This window comes from Pholcus phalangioides, unplaced genomic scaffold (assembly GCF_987345545.1).
Source record: "Pholcus phalangioides strain wild (caught in Gottingen) unplaced genomic scaffold, Ppha-v1.0 ptg000039l_1, whole genome shotgun sequence".
In the NCBI taxonomy this organism is placed as follows: Eukaryota; Metazoa; Arthropoda; class Arachnida; order Araneae; family Pholcidae; genus Pholcus; species Pholcus phalangioides.
The window spans coordinates 22,097,430-22,122,287 of NW_028301625.1; the positions used below are offsets into that span (position 1 = coordinate 22,097,430).

Genomic DNA, 24,858 nt, shown 5'->3' on the forward strand with positions numbered 1-24,858 from the left:
GTTCGAGTCACGGAAACCGTACTACTGTCTGCTTGTTGGCTGGTCCATTAATAGCCGGAAAAAAAACTGGAGATTTCTTCTTCACTCGCATGACTAGTTTATCGGCTAGTCAAATGACAGGGAACCAGAAATATTTTCCATCTGTAAGGTAAAAACTAACCGAGACGTTTGCCTTGTGTGCTTTATCTCAATACCTAATCAACCAAAATGATCTAGAAATTTTCAAGTTGAAAGGAGACAACAATATTCAAGAAAAAGTTAGGAAAAAAAACCAATAGCTGAAGGGCAGAAGTAATTTATGAATTTGTGATAAACCACTGATTCGTATCCATCAAATTTTATTCCTATGAAAATACTATGACTGTATAGAATTATAGAAAATGTATCCAATACAGCCCAAAAAAATTTAAAATACATATATACATGAAATGAAGTAAGGTATATGAAACGAAAGTCACTCAATATGAATCAGTAATCATTTTATGTATTTTTCTCTTTCCAGAACAACAAATTTGCATGACTTTCTTCTCGTTGATTCTAACGTCGATATTAAAATCACACGTGGTTGTCAACTGTATGCAATTCATTATAGATGCATATTACTGTTAAGCATTGAAGAAACAATCCATAGACGTCAAATCATGTGGAAAACAAAAACATTCCATAGAAAAGTACAGCGCACCAATCTTAGTTGTTCAATAGATATCTATGTAATTCGGATAGAAGAATGTGAAAAACGGATTCACTACAAACATAACGATGAAATCACAATGAAATGGTGAAATAGTGAGGCTTCATAACTTTGTATTCTACAGTGCATTCAATTTAAAAATGTACGACATTCCACCCATTGATAGAATACTTAACTGAGAAATATTATTATTATTTGTAACGCGGTAAACCGATAGCTTTATAGTCAGGACATATCAATTTTAGATCATTGCTTTTTTGTTTGTTATCGTATGGGATAAACTATTCATTTTAGATCATTTTCACAGATGAACCGTGTTTTCATCTGATTGAAATGAATATATCTGTAGCCAAAATTACCAAAAACTGAGATCTGAAAACCAGCATCTATTTTTCAGCGTTCTACGAAAATAGCCGCCTGGTGCCATGTCAAAGCTACGAATACATCAGCCACTTTAATTCAGAGGCTCACCAAAATAGTGAGGATTAGTTTAAGTTATTTAGTATAAGTTTACACAGCCTTATCTGAAGAGTGTGAAAGTGATTGCTGGATAAGCTAATACAGTTCGACGGAAAATTACATCATGGCAATGCTAAATCAAGTTTATGATGACAGAGAAACATCTCAAAAGAACTATAGCCACCAAGATCTTCAGAAAATCTTTTCAGTTTAGACCACATTTTTTAAAACAGTCTATATACAAAAACAGTCCCCGCAAATTAGAAGATCATTTCATCATTTTTGCCACACCACGGTCATTTTCTGCACACGAGGGCTAATTAGACCGGGACCTACAATTTATTGCCGATTCCGAACGGCAGGCTTATTTTTTATACTCATCGAGGGGTTGGTGCGCTAACCCCTCGATGGGGGTCTCCATGCGGTAGCAATTTTTTGCTGCGGTCAAGTCGCCGTTTTATGTTGTACCCCTGTATCACGAAAGTTTTCTGACAAGGACGAACCGGGTATCGAACACGCGATACCTCTAAACATCCTTCGGTACTTTAGGCGTGTACCTTATCGACCGGGCTACCGCGCCCCAAATTAGAAGAGCTGAAGATTAACCTCACCAATGTCGTACAGCGCATAGAATAGTTTAACAAAATGCGATTAACATGATCACGTAAATGCGAGTAAATACAGGGAAGTATTTTCTAGCAATTATTGTGGCCAATGTTTGTAGTTTATTTTTCTACATATTTACACATCAATACTTACTCGCATGTTACATTCTACAAATACAAATACAAATACAACGCCACAACAGGCAAACTGCCCAACGAGGTGGCTGACTTAAGAACATCGTGGATCCCCGAGCCCCTACCTACTACTGCTACACCACACATGCACCCCCCCACCCCGCGGAACCCCCCAACGAATCTAAATGCGGGAATGTGCGTGTACGTGTAGTGCAACCTGACGTATAGTTTGTTTCTGTGTAATGCTTGTTATGTGTAGTGCTGTCATCTGCCCCCAGTTTTACTAACTATGAGTGAAGTGTTATGGTTGAATGATTTACCGTTGTAGGACTGTTGCTCTCTGTGGCGAGACTTTTTAACGGGGAGATCGGCTCGCATTTGCGCCTTGAAGTTGGGAACCACAGAAAACCAACTTCAGCCGACCACCACTGTGGGGTTCGAACCCGGATCCTCGCATCACGAGTCCGGCACTATAACCACTCGACCACCACAGCGGTAACGATGGGTATAATTTTAAATTGAATGCACTGTGTATATAAATATATGAAAATCAAAATCCGCCATCATGTAAACTATTCCATTCGCTTGAATTTCTTTCGAAACACGAAACGAAAGGGGAAAAAACAAAAAAAAAGTTTTCTCTATCTATAAAAAGGCATCTAAAATTAATTTTGCGAAATTGCTCTCGCGTGCTTGGAAAGATATAGAAAAATCTTTCTACGAATCTTTTTTCTTCCTATACACACACAAACATATGTATATTACATATATGTATAGCGTATTTGATTGCTTATACAATCATACAACATTTGCGTGCAAAGGAAAACATAACATCGAATGGTAGGGTAAGAAAGAGATGATTTCTTCCCTTCCCTTGAAATTCATTATAAAAAATATAAAGAAACGAAGTTTAATATTAAATATGCTCAACTACATGGAGTCAATAAGAGAGACCATGTGCGTGTCGAAGTAAATATTGTATGTGTGTGTGTGCGTAATATTTGGTTGGGGAAATGATATAGGAAGGGTATTATAGGAGAAAAGAAAAGGGGTATAAAAGGATAGAAAAAACGAAAAACAGATGAAATCTTTCGAAAACAAAACGAAATTGGAAGCAAGCGTCTTCTACACTTCAACAAAGAATAAAAAAATATAAAAAAGGTTATTTCATTTTCTCTTGGAGGGGAATGGAAATTTTGTTTCGCTTGCAAATTATGTACTTTATTTCTTCAAGGGATGAAAAAAAAGTAATTCAAACTTTCTATATGAAATTTCACGAATATCTAAAAATTTATACGTACCATGTTTCATTGGAAAAAATAAGATTGCACACATATATCCAAAATTTAAAGTACCAACGATATTTTGAGCCAAAAAAAGTGAAAAATTTCTATTGGAAAAGTAAATAATTTACGATGAGCAATTTTAAACACATATTGAGAATATGCACAGCACTTGTACGTACCAGATACAAAGTATAACAATAAGGCCAACTTATGAAATACAGCGAGAACCTCTCTTAATCGGCTTAATTATGACCGAGGGTCTACCAGATTGCGAGTTGATCCAGTTAAACAAGGGAGATTGAAACTAGTGCAATTTATGCATTGTGTATTTGTGCATTGAATCTGTTGAGTAAATCATAGTGAAAAAAAATTGCGTTATAGGAATGCTTTTCTAAAGATTAGGCAAATGAGTTACGTTCATGAATTAAGAGATTATGTTTTATAGAGCAAATAGGGACTTGGCATGTACTAGGGATTGTATTATATTTATACATGTATAATTCTGCAAATTAAATTTTTACGAGTTATTGAACATTCATGCTGTAGTCGCATGATAAGTCAATTTACAATATCAATTAATGAATGGGAATGTTTCAGGCCAGTTTAGAGATATATCCGGTTAAAAAGGGATCTGTATGCAGATAGTAATGAACAGCAGAAGCAGAAAATTTTTTCGTATACCTGAAACGTCATCATAGGCGTTGGATAAAACTTCGTAATATCATACAAGACTATTGAGGAAGCATACTGAGAATTATACCATGTCCCTCTATTGCAAGGAAATCCATTCTTACAATTCGATTGTTCTTTACCGTTTTGACAATGGAATTACAGTGCTCTTTCAAGTGCTCGTAGGCGATGGCTACATGTTTCAATAGAAAATTAGCATGTATTATACTAATTTTTTTTTTACTAACTTATGAAATCTCTCTTTTTTTGCAATGCCAAATCTATTTAGGATTTATAAATCCTTCTAATTTGAGTACTGTGTATGACTAAGAAAAATTAATCACCAATCCTTTTTGCACTATCACATTAGTCACAATCACAATTCGAAATTTAAATTCTAATGATGGACTAGATGCTTTCAAAAGAAATTCCCGGAAACATTAATATTAACATTACTGACATTTCCGGGAATTCAGTATGTAATAATTGACCCCACAAATGACAGTACGTGTAGTTAAAATACGAAATTTTTTAACTTATTGAATTTCATAAACATGCTATGAGAATAGTATCTATGTAATTTTGATTAAGAAAAATAATTTTCTGATAATTTTAGCGTGGAAATGAGGAGCACGTATGCATCTAGATAAGCAAGATGCATCATCTTAGAACTTACTTTAAATCATCGAACTATATTTTCAATACAGAATTTTGTCGGAGAAATAGCTAATTAATAATGAATGACTCTCTATTGATTAGAAAAAAAATTGGAGAAATGTTTATATATATAACAGAAAACTTACGTTCTTATTATTATTCCATCTCTTGAGCCTCGCTCTAGGAATTCTAGGAGACACTAAGAAAGCTTTCTTCAAGAAATTCTGATACTTATGATCACAATTACACCATTCGTCATTCAACGACGATCCTGCATCTTTCATCGGAGGTATGTCTATGTAATCCTTCGTGCTGGCACTCATATTTTCCGATTATTAATTCATATATATTTATTCACAGTCATGGTATTTTTAAAAAGAAACTCCAACGAAATGTAATTTTATAAATTTCAATTTATCAGTTGTTTTCCTGAGGGTAAATTCTAAACTTCAGTGGGAATCAATGTTTCACCCTAATTGAAAATTCTGAAGTTTAGACCCGAATAGGAAATAATTGATCAAATACCAACAATGACTATTGAGATAGTGGATGATAGAAGATAACAATTATTATCATCTAAAAGAGAAAGGATCATCGTGATAGAGCGAAAGGGTTCACGAAGTTGTCCGAACAAAAGGTGTTTGAGCATTTGATGGTTGATGCAGGTGAAACCGGCCCTTTCAAATGGGGCCCCGCGTGAGGAGAGAGAGATGATAGAGCACAACGAACGATTGGCTAAACGTTTCGTAGAGCAAGTGCATCTTACCCAATGAATGATGGAGGAGATGCAAACCTTCTTTTGCCAACGAAGAAATAATAAAAAAAGAGCAAAGAACGCAACTAAAAACACTACCACGAGAGAGAACCGCACACACATACATAAGAGGATATTATATATAAAATGAATACGCGAAGATTTCCTAAGAAAAAAAGACAAAACGAGTGAGTAAAGATGCCATATCCAAACACTGTGACGTCAGATTACACCACAAACACGTGACTTCAGGCGTATCACGGAAGAAACAACTCACTAAAGAGGAAAAAAAAATTATATAAGAGATAAAGTTTTTTTTTTCTTATTAGGCTGTAGGAAAAGAGACGGAAAGTTTATCATCATGAGCAAGAGCCAAATTGACATTTACCTTGTTTTTGTTTTAGTAAAGAAGGTGTCACGACCTCTGAAGCTTCAAAATGTCGATTTTTCAAAAATGACTTTAACCGCTTGAATGTGGAATAAATTGCAGAAAAATGCATCAAAAATAGAAGTCTTTTTTTTTTTTTCTTTCTGTTTAATTTCGTGCATCATCTCAATAAAAAAGATGTACAAACTCAATTTGGCCTTCGAGGTGAAAAGAAAAACGAATTGTTCTCGTCACAAAAAAAAAAAAATCGTCGAATCACAAACATTAAACTTTCAGTTGCCCGAACCCGGTTCGGGTGACACAGGGTTAAAAAATATTTCATTTAATTGCAAATCAAATGCAAAATGTTTCGTGTCAATCGGTTAATTGATTCATGTTGACTTCAGGTTTTTGTAATTAGTCTTTTTTTTTTTTTTTTCAAACTTCAAAAATTCATTAAATTCTAACGAATGGTCAGATATCCAAGTTCGAAGTTCATTTTACTAACACATGCCGAATAGACATTCCCACAAAATTTCAGAAATTTTAGTGCAGTTTTTTTTTCTGACAGACAAGCTCAAAAACTGAAATCTAAGAAAATAGCGTTTTTAGGTCCTTTTCTTGTATACATTTACACTATATTTCATTTTTTTTTTTGAATTTAGAATAAAAAATTCACGGATTGGTACGAAATTTTTTGCATTTGGTTTGCATCAAAATGGGGTATTTTCAGTCATTTCTGAAAAACCGACTTGAGATCCGTCGTGACACCCCTTAAAAAATTGAAGTGTTGAAACTCTTCAGTGAATATCATTATTTTTTATACTGTAATGGTGCTGCTTTTGGTCATAAAAAAATTCAATTTGTACCACAAGGCAAAGCATTGCTGTAACCAACTTCAAGGGTTCGAATATTTATCTCACTATATCCGGTCTAATAAGAGTCTTCGACCACCTGCTAAAATCTCTTCATTGAGACAGAGCGGCTTGCCATAATCTGGTTAAGAGGTCTAATAATAATAATATATATATATATATAAACTGTGTCGCAAAAAATATTAGCATAGTCACATCCAATAAAATACTTTAGCATACTAACAGTGCCGTCTTAACGCATGGGTCCGGGGGCCTCAAGAGAAGAGGGGCCTCACAAAAATGAAATCCAGTTCAAATTTCCTAGGATTTACCAGATAGGGCCTCCGAAAAACCACTTGGCCCGGGGGTCCATGATACTCTTAAGACGGCCCTGCATACTAATTGTAATAGGAAAAAATATATAGAGAGCAGAGAATCTGTCTAAATTTATTCTTCTCTGCTTGCCACTATAGACATACTGTATAATCACCTTACAGGAATGTTCGAGCAATACATATTATTCAAAACTACAGTAGGGTTATATTTGTTAATCCTAAATGGCAGGTATATATTTGAATATACATGGAAAATACAAATACATGGTCAAAAAAGAAAAATCTCATCATACCAATTTATTTTCCCAATTTTTCTGGTATTTCAGAAAGTAAATTTTTTAATGTCATTTCAATACACAAAATACGGCTATATAAGTACAATACATTTTTTAATCTAGAAAAAGTTGATTCCTTGTCGGTGTAATTTTTTCGAGAGCTGCTAAAGTTTTACATGTTCAAAGATTTATAAAATTGCGCCATTTCGAGGGAATTGAAGTAAAATTCAAGTCAAAAACTATTCAACTTTACTAAGCAAAATTTTATCGGTAAGAACTATATTTTACCCTCAAGACATTGTAACCAAATAAATTCCACTCTAACAAATTGAATTGCTGTGTGAATTGTGTTGTGAATGTGTGTGTGTGTGTTTCAATTACAAATGTACTACCACCAACACTGTGGTTCAAGACACCGTGGGCCCCTCGGTCAGGTGGCCAGAATTTACACGTAGTTTTTTATACGGCATATCATTTCAGAGCAGGTCGTTATTTAATTACATGCATTTCACATTCTGTCTTGGTTCTGATCAATGAAAAAACATCGGTGCTATCGATGCTACGCCGTAGCCGGAGGTGTAATCATATATCAGGGCCGTAACTAGGATTTTTCCATCTTCGACACCTTTAAAATTCGATAATTTTGTAACGGTGTTCTTTGTTCTCACCTAAAATTGCCGCCCCCCTGAATTTTTCTGCCCGGGGCAGTTGCGCCCCAGTTACCGTCCTGTCATATATAACGAAACCTTCTGCAAATATAAGAATATCCTATACTGGTGTGGAGTTAGGGGAAATTAAAAAATTTACCATTATCTGTCTTTTTCTACCAATCAAGCCCCTCATACGAAAAAAAAAATCGTGACAATGCTATTATTCAGAATCATTATTGTTTATCTATATTGTTTCTAGGAAATTGTACAAGCTCCCCATGGATTTCGTTTTAACGACAAAAAAAATATAATCATGATACAACTCACCACACGAGCGTGAATGATTTTTTGGTTTAAAAAGGTTCAGTTGGAATAACAGGAAAAAATTACAAAAAATGCATCGATCTGTGTGAAGTTCGATTTTCACACTTTCAAGTGTGCTATAGCCGTATATAACATTGTAAGCATAAAAATTGAAATTGGACTTCACAAGTTGATTCGTTATAAGTAGGACTGGTCCGATTAATTGATCAACTGTTAGTCTCAGTTAAAAATTTTAGTTGAGTTAATCGACTCGATCAATTTGATTAAAATTTTTATTAAAAGTTTGTGACTCAACTTGATTTGTCTGAAAAATTTGAAAAAAACCGATTAGTTGTTTTACAAATTATGTTCTTACACATAATATTTTGTATAAGTCGTAATATTAAGAATATTTGAATCAATATTTTGATCAAATTTTTCGACAAATCGATGGTCAAAAACGGAGGAAATTCGGGGAAAAAACAGCGTTGAATGAAGGTAAAACGGTTTTACCGTATTTCGGAGCTGTTTTTTCCCAACTTTTCTCCGTTTTTTGAATTCGAATACCTCAGTGAATATTGCACTTGGAAATTTTTTTTGTGGGCATCAGGAGAGAATATTCATATCTGAAATCGTGATATGTTCCCCCCCCCGTACTTTTTCATGGGGTGCCCTCCTCCCCCTCAGTGGAACTTCATAGTTTCATAACAAAGATTTTTTTTCTTTTTCAAATGTAAGAACCATTAGTTTTTTGCTTTGCCTTCTTAAATTTTAAAACCAGGGGTCTTTGCCCCCTCCCCATTCCTGTCCACTTTTACTTAGTCAAAAGCAGTGGTTCTCTCTCTCTCTCTTAACCGGGGAGAGACTTCGGGGAGGGGGGTGTTTGCGAGCTTGGATGCGAATACAATTAACACTCATTGTTTTTACATTGCTATACACAGCATATTATTTTTTTTTTAAAGGAGTTCGTTTCCTTCATTTTTCTTCATTTTATTGGTACAGGGGCTCCGTGCGTTTTATCTTACTAGAACAAATTTTCCTTGTAACAAAAAAAAATTAAGAACCCTTAGTCAAACCTCTTCCACTGAAAGAGAAAAACAAAAGAAAGAAGTGATCAAGAAATTAAGGAAACAGATATTTTCTGGATATTATGCTGAGGTGAACTCGGAAAGAAAAAGTCATCTTGTCTCTGCCAGGACTCAAACCCAGGCTCTCTTGCACACCGGGCAAGCATCCTACCATCTTCACCACTGGAGACACGGCCCTACCTTCCTTATTTTACTCACTGTGGCGTGAGGCAATGAAGTAGAGGCATTAGTAGCCTCTCTCTTAACTTCAGGAAATGTGTCCCTGGTGGGACGGTAGAAAGAGATAGACGGCTTTTTCTCAGTCCAAGATATCAAGGAAAAAATATTTTCTGGTTTTTTTTGTGTGCCGAGGTGAACTGGGAAAGAAAAGTCATCTTGTCTCCGGAGGGACTCGAATCCAGGCCCTCTTGTATACCGGGTCGTGTCTCCCGTCTTCTGGACTGGAGTAAACTGGAGTCTACTACAATGTCGTAGATGGTAGCATGCTTGCTCGGTATGCAATAGAGCCTAGGTTCAAGTTCCGGCGGAGATAAGATGACTTTTTTTTCTTTCCGAGTTCACCTCAGAATAATATTCAGAAAAAATATCTGTTTCTTTGATATCTTGGGCTGAGAAAAAGCCGTCTGTCTCTCTCATCAAGAAATTGCTTAAAAATTACAAATTTGAACTGATACAAAAAAAAAAAAAAATGAAGGGAGCTCGGAAGGTTGCAAACCTTCATAGAAAAACTCAAATTGTCCGCCTTAAAAATCAAATTGCCTCGTCACATCAAATTGCCTTCCCAAGAGCGGTTGGGAAGCACCGCTCTAGGATCAACAGCTCTCCAATAAAATGCCACACCCCCTGTTTGTTATGCACCCCGAGTAAATATTAATATGCAAAAAATATAAATATTTATCTCAGATATTTCTCATATGCAACGTTTTTTTCGTAATTTTTCAGCGATTCTAATAACAATTAGTGATTGTGCGTAATTCTGACAACGTTTCTGATCAAAATTGGCGATGTCCCGATGTCCTGTATTTTACCCAATTTAAGATTCCAGTTTACCGTATTTATAACAATGAAAAATGGTAATCTGATCTCATTTGAATATTTTTTTGTGAAATACATTTTCTTTTGCATTGTTGCAGTCCTTTATCCCCTCCCCACCCTTCAGCAATTTTAGCAGTAGTAATTATCGAATTGCATTTGTTGGCAAAATTGAGTGATATACCATATTTAGGGTCACATTTTCATGGACGATGTATGGTGAACCTAAGTATGAAGGTGTAATACTTTTTGAGCTCCCGCCGTTATTACTAATATGAATATTATAACGATTGAATAATTTTTCACCCAGTTAGAGTTAAGTTATCAAGTCTGCCTGCGGATCACCCTGTGATCCGCGGACCATAGGTTGAGGAACGCTGATATGGAGGAATATATCTCGTTCATAAATATGAATTAAATTTTTTTTAAATAAAATCATTACGAAAAGTTAAAGGAACTAACGATGGGCATTCTAGATTGGTGACTCAAATGAGTAGTTGCTTCAAGTTATTTCTTGATGATGAGATGGAAAGCTTTTGAATCCGAGTCTAGGAGGATTTTATGGAATTCTGGAAACCATTGTTCGGTTTTCGCTCGTAAATACTGTATACAAGCGTGAATAACAACGCTATTAGAAACGGCAAAAATTCTGTAAAAACAGAAAAAAGGAGGAAGAGCTCGCACATTCTTATCCGACAGAGATTTAGCTTCCGCAAATATTTTGAGTGATCTTCCGCTCATCTTTAAGAGGGAAGTAAAGTATCAGTTATAAAGAATGCGACTTTCGCTCAACTGGCCTAGCGTGGCCGCCGTTGCGGTCGATCTAGCAATTCCCGAGACCATAACAAAGCCCTTTGTGTAATGGTTGGCAATTTTCAAGGAAATATGCCCAATTTATTTAAATACAAGCACTGGATTAAGCCAGTTGTCTAACGTATCGGTCATTTTCACGCACTTTAAAGCTCACCCCCGGCAACAAACTTCTCTGATTTCTATTTAATTATATGTACATTAATTGCTAGTGGTACCTAACAGCCACCAGTGTTGTCCTGCCTTTACGAATATTGATAGCGCTTTTTCTATCAATGCTATGGTTCATTCTCGCATATTTGGGGTTTAAGGTTCGTAATAAAACAAGATATCCGCTCTACGGTTCTTTTCGTGGCTTGAATATCAATCAGTTTTTATCTTATAAGAGAATATAAGAAAATATTGTTCTTATAAAATAGATCCTGCATCTCCGACGCAATGCACTGAAACACTCAAAAGTGCTTTAGTACATGTTTACATTTCATATTTAAGGATTTTTGATGAATTTCCCCCCCCCCCCCCCAATTGAATACAATGCTGTCCCGCAATTTGACAGTCGAACTTTCCGAAACTGCGCACGAACAGGATTGAAATTCGGATGCTATTACTAATTAATCATTTCTTGTTGGGCTGCTTTAGAGTCTGTTCATTCTGATCTCAAATTCTGAATTTTTGAGAAATTGAAAATGATTATCAACAAAATTTTTTACTGAAATTCATATGATACTCATATTTTCACTTTTTTTGGACAAATTAATTTCAGTAAAAAATTACTGAAATTAACGAATATGTCCGTAACGAATGGGAAGTGAACAGAGGAGTAATACAGGAAAGAAACCCACTTGCACGAGCATAGAGAAGAAAGAAGATATCGGAGATAGAGTGCCACAAAAAAAGATGAAATAACAACAAAGAGATATAAACAGAATCAACATACGAGAAGAAACAGAATAAAAATAATGAGATTCCTCAACTCTAAAGCGTATTTCACTGAAGATCATTTTGCCTTTTAAAATATTTAAAAAAAAAATGCAGAATTGACAATTTTGAAACTTACTCATTATGTTTACTCTTATGTTAACTACAATAAAAACCTAACAATTTTTTTTTGATTTACCCAAAGTATCTGATAGTGTCGATCACAAAATACTCCAAGAAAAATATATAAAGCCGGAATTAGAGGAATCGTCTATAATTGTTTCTAAAGCTACCTAATTCACAGAAAACAAGCAATCACACTGGTTCATTTAAAGAAATTGTTAGCGGGATCCCACAAGGATCAGTACTTGGAGCCATGCTATTTTCAATCTACGTTAATGATATTCGATATTTACACACACAATTAAATAGAAATATTGCAAGTTAAGCAGCAATGACGAGATACAGGAATAGTAATTTCTGATCAAAACCAATCAACTCTCAAAATTAAAGCTGAATCTGATATCTCAATGATTTCAAATTGGCTTAAATGCAATAAGCTAACCCTCAACCTTAAAATAACTGAATTTATTTTTAGTTATACACAAATAAAAACAGTGTGCCTATCATAAAACCTATTTAATAAAAACCTTAAATGGAAAATCCCAAGCAGTGGCAATAAGTAATAAATTGAAAATTGTCAATATCAGAATCCGCACGCTGAAAAATATCGCGTCTCCCTAATCTTTTTTCGATCACTTCACTTGGGAATTACCAGTTATACAATATGCTATTATAGCATATTTCTATAACAGTTTGGGTAACTATGACCAATATCAAAACTGTCAAAAATGCTTTGCAAAAAGTAATCAACAATGTATCCCAAAAAATATTCATGATCCACGTTGTGCAATAATGACTGTAGATTCAACACTCACACAAAAACTTTGCCTTTACGGTAATATAATTTATTCAGAAAAACCCTGCCTCGTTCAAAATGAAACAAACAGTAAGACAAACTAAACAAAAATAAATTCAATGCGAAGTGATATAAAACCGCGAATATAACTATAATACAAAACAATTTTTGCACCTAAAGTATATAACAATTTAAATCACATGCAATAAAATCAGAAAAATATATTAAAAATTTAAACGATTATTAATTAATGACATCAATCTAAACTTTTGAGTAATAAATAGAATACGTGTGTATTTATTTTTTTTTAATGTTCTTTCTCGCATTTTCTATTTAAGTGTTCTCGTGTTTTTAATTTGATTAAATTTCGATTTCAAATAAGCATAAAAAATCAAACGATTATTAATTAATGATGTGAACTTCTCAGTGAACAAGCATAATAAATTATAATTCATATACCTAAGTCAAGTTATGAATGTGTGCTACATTAGAATGTAAATACTGTAGTATGATTAAAATTTCGTTTAATGCTTCATTTTTTCTGAAAACATTAATTGAAAATTTAAGCTCTGGTTAAAAACTTCAAAAATACGTCTTACTTTGGCCCAACATTTTGATGGAACTGAGTACGTCGTATTTAATTATGCATTGAATAATTATGTTTGTTTTTTAAATGCCTATCTTATTTTAAGGTTTTGTTTAAAGACTGGAAAGGTGGCGTATAAATACAAGCGTTAACCTGGAAGACAAAGTTATGCAGGCTACAGCAATGATCACCCAGTAGCATAGGAGCCGGGTGTACTGTGGGTGCTCGAGTACCCACGGTAATTGATGGCATGGGTCAGAGCACCCACTAAATTGATTCAGAAATCAAAATTACCTACGTAAAGATTAAAACGAACACCCCGCAAGTTCCAAACACTTCCGACGCCCCTGGTTCCAGGAATACCCCGTAAATCATGCTGTTGTACCACGGGAAAAACGATATTGGAAAATTATAAAAATTAATTTTCTGGAAACGATGACCTGGAAATACAATGGAAATCACGTTCAAGGAGACCATGGGAACCGTGATCAAGGAAGACTGTGAATTATGTTCTAGAGAAGTTTCATGAAGACCAAGGTAATTAAGGTCTGAGACAAAAATGATCTAGTTCTTGATTATTTGACAAACTAAATCAGACATGCACCTCGTTCATATTCCCCTGCAGAACTTCTAACGAATTGGTACATGTTGAAATGTGTGTGTGTCTACGTATAGTGAATATTCCGTGAAATTTGTTTGTGTTGATTATTTGACTAAATTTCTTGAATAGCTCTGCAATCTATTTTTCAAGACCACGAGAATCAATATCTAGGAAGACTACGAGTTTTTGTGACGACGACTACTTTGAAAGAATCCACGAGAATAAACTTCTAGGAAGACTACGAGAATCTTTTCCCGATGAAATTCTGGGAATCGATTAAAACTTTTAACTGCTTAATCAAACATTTTTAATCAATTTATCGAATTTTAATCAAATATTTTTTGTAACTAGAGCCTATATAATTGCTGGCTCCATCTTCCGAAGATTATGGTAATTTTTTTTACTCGCAGAATCTAAAAAAAATCACTAGTTTGAGAAAAAAAAATTCTTATTGAATATATAAAAATCTCAAAAAAAAGGATTACGATAAATTCGTAATGAGATTAATACCGCGATGAATGAACCTACACCTGATATCAGCAATGGATCATGATACGAACTTCCAAACTAGTTACGGGCCAGAATATCAATAAGGAGTACGAAAGCACAAATTTGCTCTAACCGATTTGAAGCTGTCTTGGCAGTAGACTAGTAACCGCTGTTAGACTTGTTTAAAAGCAAGCCAATACCTCCGAGAACCGTCGATGTCATCAAACAAGAGAGTCCAGGCCTTTCAAACTAGAAAGTGGCGTTCCAAAGCCGCGAACTAACTAGAGTTGGAGTATCGCTGCAAATAATTGGTTACCGTGGGGACTTCGGTTCTTTAAATATTAAATAATATGCCTTGAATTTGTTTCGAAAAGCGCCCCACAAAATATTGATCTGAAGTAATCTTCTCAGAAACTAAGGAGGGGGATGGTGGAGGAGAGACAGAGAATTAGAATGGATCATGATACTAACTTCGAAACTTGTTATAGGGGCAGAATGTTAATAAGGTGTACCAAGAGAGCTCGTGAGCTTGCGCTAAGCGATTTGAAGTTGTCATGGCAGTAGACTAGCGGCTGCTGTTTTAGACTTGCGTTAACAATTTGTGTACTGAACTAAGTGCAAGCATTTTTCTAAGGAACGGAAGTGGTCATCCAGGACTAACAAAGTGGCATGCGAAATTTCCGTCTAGTCCCGAAAACAAGAAAGAGTCCAGGCCATTCAAACTAGAATGTTGCGTTCCAAAACCACGGTCGCACTTGAGTGAGAATGTCGCTGCGTAAATTATTGGTTACCGTGGGGCTTCGGTAATTTGAAAAACATGCCTTATAAGAGATAGACGGCTGAGAAAAAGCCGTCTATCTCTACCGCCCCACCTGGGGGCCATTTCCTGAAATTAAGCGAGCCTACTAATGACTCCAGCGCCTCACGCCTCAAGAGAAGGCCTCAAATACAAGTAGCTATTTTTCGCGAATTTGCCAGGTAACGCATTGAAAAATAATTTGGCCCGGGTCCCATGATGCTCTTAAGACGGTAGTGCTTTCAAAGTAACGTGTTATTCTAAATCACGATGAAACTAATTTTCTGCTGCGAACCATTGGTTTACTGTGAGGATTTGTTTCTTTAAAAAAAATTAAACGAATATGCTGTACATTTTTTTCTCGATAAGTATGAATGGGAATGGTGGAGGAGAGAAACAGAATAGATCTTCATACGAACTTCGAAACTAGCTACGGGGACAATCTCATTAAGAAGCATGTAAGAAGGTACATGAATTTATTGCGCTAAGCAATTTGAAGGTCACGATAGTAAAACCAGTAAGCGCTGTATATAGACTTGCGCTAACAATGGGCGTTCTGAAGTGAAAATCTAAACCTCTAGAGAGGAATCTGAACAAAAGTGGCCGTCCAGACCCGCAAACAAGAACGAAAATGGTTTTCCAGACCCTTCGAGCTTGAATGCGTTGTTTCGAAACCACAGATTAACGGGAGGTTAACTGTAGGCAAGTTATTGATTACCGTGGGGCTTCGGTTCTTTAAATTTGAATGAATACGCCTTGCATTTTTGTTTCAGAAAGCCCAACGTGAATCAGAAAAATTAAAATACATCTGTCCATTTGACTATGCCGAAAAGTTTTAAGAAAACATTTAATATTTTAAGCCCCATAGGAATGAGAATAAATAATATAGCCCACTGTTGCTATATAAATACTATTTCTGTTCTTATTACGAATCCTCTCAAAAAAAGTCTTAATCATCACGTAAAGGATACATGTCATTTCAGTCTAAAAATTGAAAATTTTTTTTGCTCGACTGAACCTTAGATGTTGAAGTATCAAGTCAATTCGTAATGAAGTCGACCACGACTACGGGAACGGTGATCAAAATAGATGAGACTAGCTATTATCCGCGGCTTCACTCGCGTGGATTTAGTAATTTCAAAACTATTCGGCGATGATTCCCCATATAACATTTGAACCCCTCATGACCCCTTTGGGGGATGAATTTTTAGAAATCTTGTATCAGTGGGCATCTAAATTTTGAAATATAATACTGACTAAATTTCATATTTATGGCTTCAGCGATGATTGCTCCATATAACCTTTGAACCCCCGTAGCATGTTGGATTTTGAAAAATCCCTTCTCAGCGAGCCCACATTACAATATTGAAATACTGACGAAATTTCATATTTGAAGCTTTAGTGGTTTCGGCTAGGCGTGATTTCTCTATGCTACCTTTGTAACACCTTATGGCCCCCTTAGGGTTCGAAGTTCGAAAAAAACCTCTTAGTCTTTGCGTCATGAAATAAAACTACCGACCAAATTTCATGAATCAACGGTTTCGGATCGGCGCGATTTCTCTAGGTTACCTTTGAACCCCCTTATGACCCCACAGGGGTCAAAATTTCAAAAGCCTTTTCTTAGTAAGCTTTTACGTTATGAAATAAAACTATTGACCAGATTTTATATTTATAGCTTCAGCGGTTTCGGCTCGGCGATGACGAATCACACACAGTCACACCCACACACACATATTTTATATATATAGATTTATGATCAAGGAATTATATTTTATAGGAAAGCCATTATGCTGCAGGCAATAGCGTCGGTCGAGGCCGGGGTGCTGTGAGTGTCCGAATACCCACGGTAATGTATGGCATGGAACTGAGAGCCCACTAAATTTATTCAGAAATCAAAATTTCCCACGTCAAGATCAAGACGATCACCTGCAAGTTCTAAACACTTCCGACGCATCTTCTGAACTGTTCAGAGGCAATTAGACATGTTGAAATAAACCAAAGGCAAGCTGCAGATAACTTTGAAAAATCTCGAAGCACCATTAAAAAGGAATTTAAAAATGCATTTTCTAGCAAACCAGGTAATCCCAGTTTCTTTGTGTCGGGAAAGAATTAGCATTTGCTAATATAGTCACGTTCACTAAATGTGTGATTATGGGTTCCTAATAATTAAACCTTCAAAGTCTGTTAAAAGAGGTCTCTGCGTTATATATAATACAATAAAATAAGTACAATAAATACAGTAAAACCCCTTTATAGGGTCTGACACTCCTGACACTCCTCAGATGCGGTCACCCCTCTTTTGTGGCCAAATATGTTATTTCCTTTTGTATAATAAAAGTGTGCATTTCAAACTCCTGATTAACGGTCACCCCTCTTTTACGGACGAATTTTTTTGTCGCGCTGGTGTCCGCAAAAGAGAGGTTTTACTGTATAAACATTGTATATACAGTAGCCTACCTCATAGTTTCCCAAAACATTTTGTTCTACCGCCTCTTCTTCAGAAAATGTATTTCCTCATTCCCCCCCCCCCCATTTTAAGCCAACCCAATGAATCCTAAACCCATAGCTTCTATCGACTTTCCTGGACCATTGCCCACTTTGGGAAACACTGGTACAGTATATAATGTCATGGTCCCCACATCCTGGAACAGGGCCCCCAGGCCGAGACTTTCGAGGGCCTCCATGCCAGTCTTTTCACACACCCTTCCATAGTTAATTTATAGCGTAAAAAAACTTTGACAATCGTCCCGGGCCCCAGTGCTGGAGCTCTATCAGCCCTACCCTTATAGGGGCCACGTATACTGCATATTTCTCCCCTTCTCCATTAATAATAATGGGGATGGGATACCAACAACGAGAATCAATTAATCAATTTCCCATAAACTTATATATAAAATATTGTCCCACTATTTGGAGTTTTGTAATTCAGCATCTGTTTGGCGACGGATTAGTGTCGAATGGCGAGGTACCACTGTGCCAAATACCAGTTTCATTCAAAAATTAGCATTGCGAGGATTTTAATTTGAATTCAAGTTATTTAGAATCACTATAGTGGTGCTCCTCTGCTAATAATGAGTACACAGACGGTGCTTGTAACTCGAGAAAGGTTGAAGACCCGAAGGGTAGACGATCCAGTTATTTATTTTGCTTGAAATTATTAAAAATGTGAGCGAGAAATGCTAGAAGAGCTGATTAAAGCGAGCTTAATTAACCTTCTTAATGATGTCTTTATGTATATAATAAACAATATAAAATTAATTCTGGACCAAAACTAATGTAATCTATCAGAGTAAATTTGTTCATTAGAATTACAGGTAGCAAACAAAGGAATAAGGTTTCAGCGTATGTATTGATTTTTATTTTTTTAAAAAACCCAAACAATTAAAATATAAATTTAAGAAGTTGTGTGAAAAAATATTTTTATAAAATCAAAAATATACATATATAATATAAGATGTTAGATTAAAAATATAAAATCATGCGGAAACTTTTTAATCAGATTATTAACGTGAAGAAATATTTTTATAGATACTACGAAACAGAGGTGACTTGACCCTTAAATGCATAGCTTTGTAATATATATACAAATCATTTTTAAAACACTTCTTGCTGATATTACATATCGTTCTTCTTACGCCAGAAGCATGAATATTCAAATTTTCACTTTTTGGATTTTTCAAAAGCTGGTTGGATTCCTTATATTTTTCTATCAAAGTTTTGTCAGAAACGCGAATGTTTAACTTCCTATTGAAACGCAATTTACAAAAAAATTGAGGCAAATGGCGATCATAGAGTAACATGAGTAGACTAAACATTCAAACGTCATTTCCAACGTTTTGAAAATTTGCTCATTCATGCATCTGGCATGAGAAGGAGATATATAATTTTTTTTCTTTACACATATTTTTTTCTAAATCGTAGAAGAAGGAAATATGGCATAACTACTTGCGCATTTATGTATTTTAATATCACAAAAAAATATATATATACACATATATAAGTTTCTCTTTTAACTATTAAATTGAGAGGACAATCAACATGAAATCATAATTTATGCATTTGAGGGCTAAAAGAACCCTGGGCAAAGTGATATATTTGTCTCCCAACCTGGTTGGAAATGCCAGCCTACCAATTTACATGCTTACGTTCGAAAATTTTAACCTGATATTTTCACAAGTCTCACTCCCGGGGTCTGCCCGGGTGGTTCACGCGTTTCGACGGCACTGCCTAGAGCCCCGAGTAGAACAAGGCCCCTAAATCATTGGTTTCCAACTGGTGTTTCGCGGAATTCTGGGGTTCAGCAAAAGCTTTTCAATTGTTACGCGGCATCAAAACTGTAAAGTTTTTCATTGCTGTTACTATGGAAATATCCATATTGGAGTTGTAATTTCATGTATGTTTGAGTTCTGTAGAACAGTGTCGTAACCACCAAGGGTTTCATACCCCTTTCAGATCCTGCACACGCAAACGAGGTGGTTGCTTTTTCTCACTGTAGATTTTTTGTTCAACCTCAGGGGGTTAAACCATCACTTGAAAGATTGTGAGTGTTTTGAGTTTGAAACATGGCGAATATGAACTTTGGGGAGAAGGGGCTCCATCAGAGGAAAACACTTAAAGTTGAATTTTATATTCTTTGAAGATAGCTTCCAAGAGCAAGTGCCTCCGGGGTAAGGGCGATGTACATATTACATAAAATTTAGGAAAAAATTTATGTGAATGTAAATACACCTTGTATCACCTTGGCTGAAAAAAATTTGAATATATATGTGCGTGCGTGCGTGTGTGTGTGTGAGTTGAATTATATTATAGATATTTTTTTCTTTAATTAAACTTTGACAAAGAATGTCAATATTTAAAAAAAAGATTTGCCGAAATTTATGTTTTTTGTGTATTTTTAAGTATCAATAATGCAAAATCATATTAAAAATTTGAAAAAAATGAATGCTCGGGTCTGACAGGGATATAACAGCCATGCAACCATCAATGATTCCTCTTGAACTAGTGCTGTCTTAACGCATGGGCCCAAACGAGCACGGCCTGGGGCCTGAAGAAAAGAGAGAGGACCTCACAAAAACCAAATCTGGGTGAAATTTTCGAGAGTATGCATGTAAGTTTGTGGGCAAGCGTTTTTTTTAGCAAGGTGTAGGATCTCAGAAAAATCGCTTGTTTCTGGGACCCATGATTCTCTTAAGACGGCCCTGGCGTGAACTGAAACGTCCGAAATCTCTTCATTGACTTTCATTAATTTTGAAATGCTTCGCTTAATTTTATTGTTTGTTGCGTGTTCGGAGATTTTTTGAAACATTTATTAGTGTTATCTTTTATGCTTTCCTCTCTACATATATTTTTGTGTCTAATTAATTTATAGTTTTTTAGTAGAAATATAGATATCCCCTGCTTTTTTCTTCCAATTTCATTTATTGTTTGTATTGTGCACCTTGTGAAATCAGAGCCGTTTGGCGTTTCACAGGTTTGAATACAAAATAAATAATTTTCATTAATTCTGATATTTTTCTAATTGTGAATGTGTTCAATAATTCTGAATCAATTCCCTCTTTTAGTTCGAAATTTCAATTACATTCTTCCATTAGTACTGAAATTATTTCCTTCATCAATTGGGAATTCTCATTTTTTTTTTCAAATATCCGTGCATTTTGGTTTCAATATTTTTCAGCTTTTTTGAATATTCCTAATTATACATGACTTTAGCGATGCCGACTTCCTCTCTGATAAACTTTTCAAATTGAAGGAAACGCTCCCGAAATCATAAACGGCTCGTTATAAAAAATTACTCCAGTGAGTTTCCATAATTTTACAAGAAAAGAAATTTAGACTTACACTCATTTCCTCAGTCGGAAAATGCGTATAGGTTCGATCATCTTGCATCAGAACACAATAAAAAGGCTTCCAAACAGACAAAGTTTTGGACTGGTGTCGCCATCTGTTGTTTTTGATGAGCCCTATAATCTCCTCTTTTTCTATACATAAAATAGAAAAATAAAACACATTTAACTCATAACAAGAAACATTTTGTTTTAAAAAATACAAAGACTTTTGTTTTCTTTTTTTCTGCACTTCAAAAAATTTTCACTGAATTCATGTTAAAGAATTTCCAAAATTTTATAGTAAAATCGAAAACACCCACAAACGAAAACGACAGTGCTGCCATCTATTAACAGCTCTTTCACATAAACTTCGAGAATTCTAGTAAAACTTTTGAGAGATAAGGAAGAAGGGATCAAAATATTTTGTGTGCGTGTAGGGTGGTAGGGTGGATAGATCATGCAACTGCGAAACTGGGACGAATCTTAGTGGAAACCGGGACATAATGTTGATTTCTTGATAAAAACCGGGACATCTTGAAAAATATTTCTCAAAGAAAAAATGCAATGACCAAGGCCCGGATGTTGTTGACATAAAAAAACCTGAAAAATAAACATAAAAAATGGGCCAAAAAACCCTCGAAAAAATGCCCTAAAAATTGAAAAAAAAGCCTTAAAAACTGCAAGAAAAATTACCCAAAAATGCTATTAAAATAAGAGAAACAAATTTCTTTAGAAACAATCAGTCATTATATTGACTGAAGGTAAAAGGAAAAACTCCTATATTATTGAAAATCACATTCATTCTTGATATTGGATTTCATCAAAAATTGTCAATGGAATTTTACAAATAAATAATTCATAATTTATGAGTGGGTTAAGAAATCTACAAGACAAAATACAAATTTCTGAAAAGACAAGATACAACATCAACAGATGCTATTGGGGATATTTGGAGGGGGAGGGGATTTGATCTACTCAGCGTTAATTTCTCTTAAATTTTCTCTTGAGGCCCCCGGACCGTTCCCGGGTGGGCCCATGCCTTAAGACGCCACTGGTACATGGAAATCCCTGATTTTTCGAGCTTAAAATTAGGAAAAAAGTTGAAAAGGTATATCTATAACTAGCTTTTACACCCCCGGCTTCGCTCGCGGTGATTTGTTAACCTGAAAATTACTCGGTGATGATTCCCCATATAACATTTGTACCTCTCATGACACCCTTCATGGGTTGATTTTTCATAAATCCCGTCTTAATAGGTATCTACATTATAAAATATAATACTGATCAAATTTTCCTCCTTAGTGCGTCTTTTAATCATAAAATAAAACTACCGACTAAATTTCATATTTATAGCTTCAGGGATTTTGGCTCAGTGATTATAACCTTTGAACTTCATTATGACCCCCTTAAGCGGGGTTTTCCTAGGAGCAGGTTTCTACAGTGCGTGCAGCGTAAAAATGCTGATTGGTCAAAAAACCTGAATTTCAAGTTTTTAACCAATCAGCGTTTTCACGCTGCACACGTCGCAGAAATTCTACTCCTAGGAAAACCCGGTTTTAGGGGTTGAATTTTAAAAACCCGTCTTAGTGAGTCCTTACATTGCAAAATAAAAATACTGACCCAATTTCATATTTATAGTCACAGCGGTTTCAGCTCGGCGTGATTTCTTTATATTACCTTTAGGCCTACGTATGACCCTGTTAGGTGTGGAATTTAGAAAAAAACCCTTTTAGTGAGTGTTTGCAACATGAAATGGAAATACTGTCCAAATTTCATATTTGCAGTTTCAGAGGCTTCGGCTCGGCGTGATTTTTCTATGTAAACTTTGAGCCCCTCATGCGAATTTCGAAAAAACTTTGCTCAGTGAGTCTTTACGTCATGAAATAAAACTACCGACCAAATTTCATAACTATAGCTTCAGCGGCTTCGGCTCGGCGATGATGAATCAGTAAATCAGTGAGTTAGGACATGTCATTTTATACACGGGTGTCTTGTAAGTGCTAACGCGGCCTTTATCTCATTAGTCGGCCGTCGTAGAGGTATGATTACAATTTAAAAAAATGCTCAAAAGGCGTTCAAAAATTACCCTGTACCAGTTTTGAGAGTGAACATACAGTGTGTCACAAAATAAAAAAAATCTAAATTTTTATACGGTCCCCCCTTGTTCTCTAACTTCCAATAAGAAAGTTGTTGCCCCGTCTTTCCTGAAGCCAGCAGAAAAAATTCCACGTTTCTAAGTGCAATATTCGCTTAGAGATTTGAAGTCAAAAATATCGGAGAAAAGTTATGAAAGAACAGCAAAAATTAACGGACAACGCTTCTTTCCCAACTTTTCTCCAAGTTTTGAAATCGAATATCTCAGCGGATATTGCACTTGGAATTTTTTGTTTGGCCCAGGAGAGACAAGGATACAACTTTCTTACTGGAAGTTAGAGGACAGGGGGACCATGTAAAACGTTAGATTTTTTTTTTTTGTTGCACACTGTATTTTCTGTCTCAAATCTGGTATGGGGTAAATTTTGAACGCCTTTTGAGCATTTTTTAAATTAAAATATACCTCTGCGACGGACGGTTGATGAGATAAAAGTGGCATTAGCACTTACAGGACATCTTGTATATAGATACTATTCATGTATAAGAAACCCCTTCCTATTTTTGGTACCCTACTTTTGTCAAAAAAGGGGTTCTTTATACACGTTAAAATACGGTATATTATGATAATATTATAACTCTATCATTATCAATTAGTCATATAAATATATTCTCACGTAATTTGTCAAACATACAAGTTTTTTTGGTGAATCACTCGTCTTTGCCAATTTTTCTTGGTTGTAATTGGACACTTTACTTGTCCTTGACAATTTTTTTGTCTCGAATTGGTGACTTTACTTGCATTTCACAACATTTTGGCTGTAATTGGTAACGTAACAACTTTACTTTCATTTGATAACTTTTTGGCGATAATTACCGATATCCGTATGAATCCGGATTTCCCTTATTTTTATGAAAGAAATATGGTCAGCCTAGGTATTGATCGTGTGCGTACGGTATTGATACTTTTCTACCGAAACACTTTTAGCGGGCCAGATGGAATACCTTGGCGGGCCAAATAGGGCCCGCGGGCAGGAAGTTGTGCACCCCTGATATACAGTATGTTTGGTTTGTATACACAGTTCTGTTTTGTTTTTCCATCCAGTTTATAAATATATACGTGGACGTTGCGTGGTTGACGCTTAAGCAAATGGCTTCATCAACCCGATCGAGAGATTCAATCTTCCGCAATTCTAATTGCGATCGATTTCTTTTCAATTAGTATTTACATATGGACGATTATTCATCCATTGCGTGCTACCTACGCTCTACTCGATCGATTTCATAGATACCTTTGATCGTTGCCGGCTTTAAAAAGCTTATCTCACGCAAAACAAGAGCATGGATAGTTCCGTAATTAGAGACTGGTTACGCAAAAACCAACCAGTTTTTTTTTCTTTCTTTCACATTGTAGATCAAACCTCTATGCAGTGTCGTCTTAACGCATGGTCCCATCCGAGCACTTCCCGGGGGCCTCGAGTGCAAAGAGGGCCCTCACGAAAATTAGCGCTGTTTAAAACGTTCGACAGTAAGCATGTAAATTGGTATGAAGGGCATTTCTAGCCTGGTAGGAGCCTCGGAAAAACCACTTTGCTCGGGGCCGATGATTCTCTAGAGACGGCCCTGTCTCTAGGGTCCCGTATATATTTGAATATACATAATA

At 35.6% G+C, this 24,858-nt stretch overlaps 1 protein-coding gene across 3 annotated transcripts in view; it reads right to left on the bottom strand.

Annotated features, from left to right (window-relative positions):
- Window positions 1-24,858, bottom strand: part of raskol (Ras GTPase-activating protein raskol) — a 258,900-nt gene that overhangs the window by 182,591 nt on the left and 51,451 nt on the right. For 2 of the 3 annotated variants that reach the window (XM_089253806.1, XM_089253805.1), the window contains exon 2: window positions 21,118-21,257. In XM_089253806.1, coding sequence (XP_089109932.1) covers window positions 21,118-21,257 — 140 coding nt within the window. Of the gene's footprint in view, window positions 1-4,648; window positions 4,887-21,117; window positions 21,258-24,858 lie in introns of those variants that run through there. The other variant, XM_089253807.1, reaches the window with a different exon arrangement.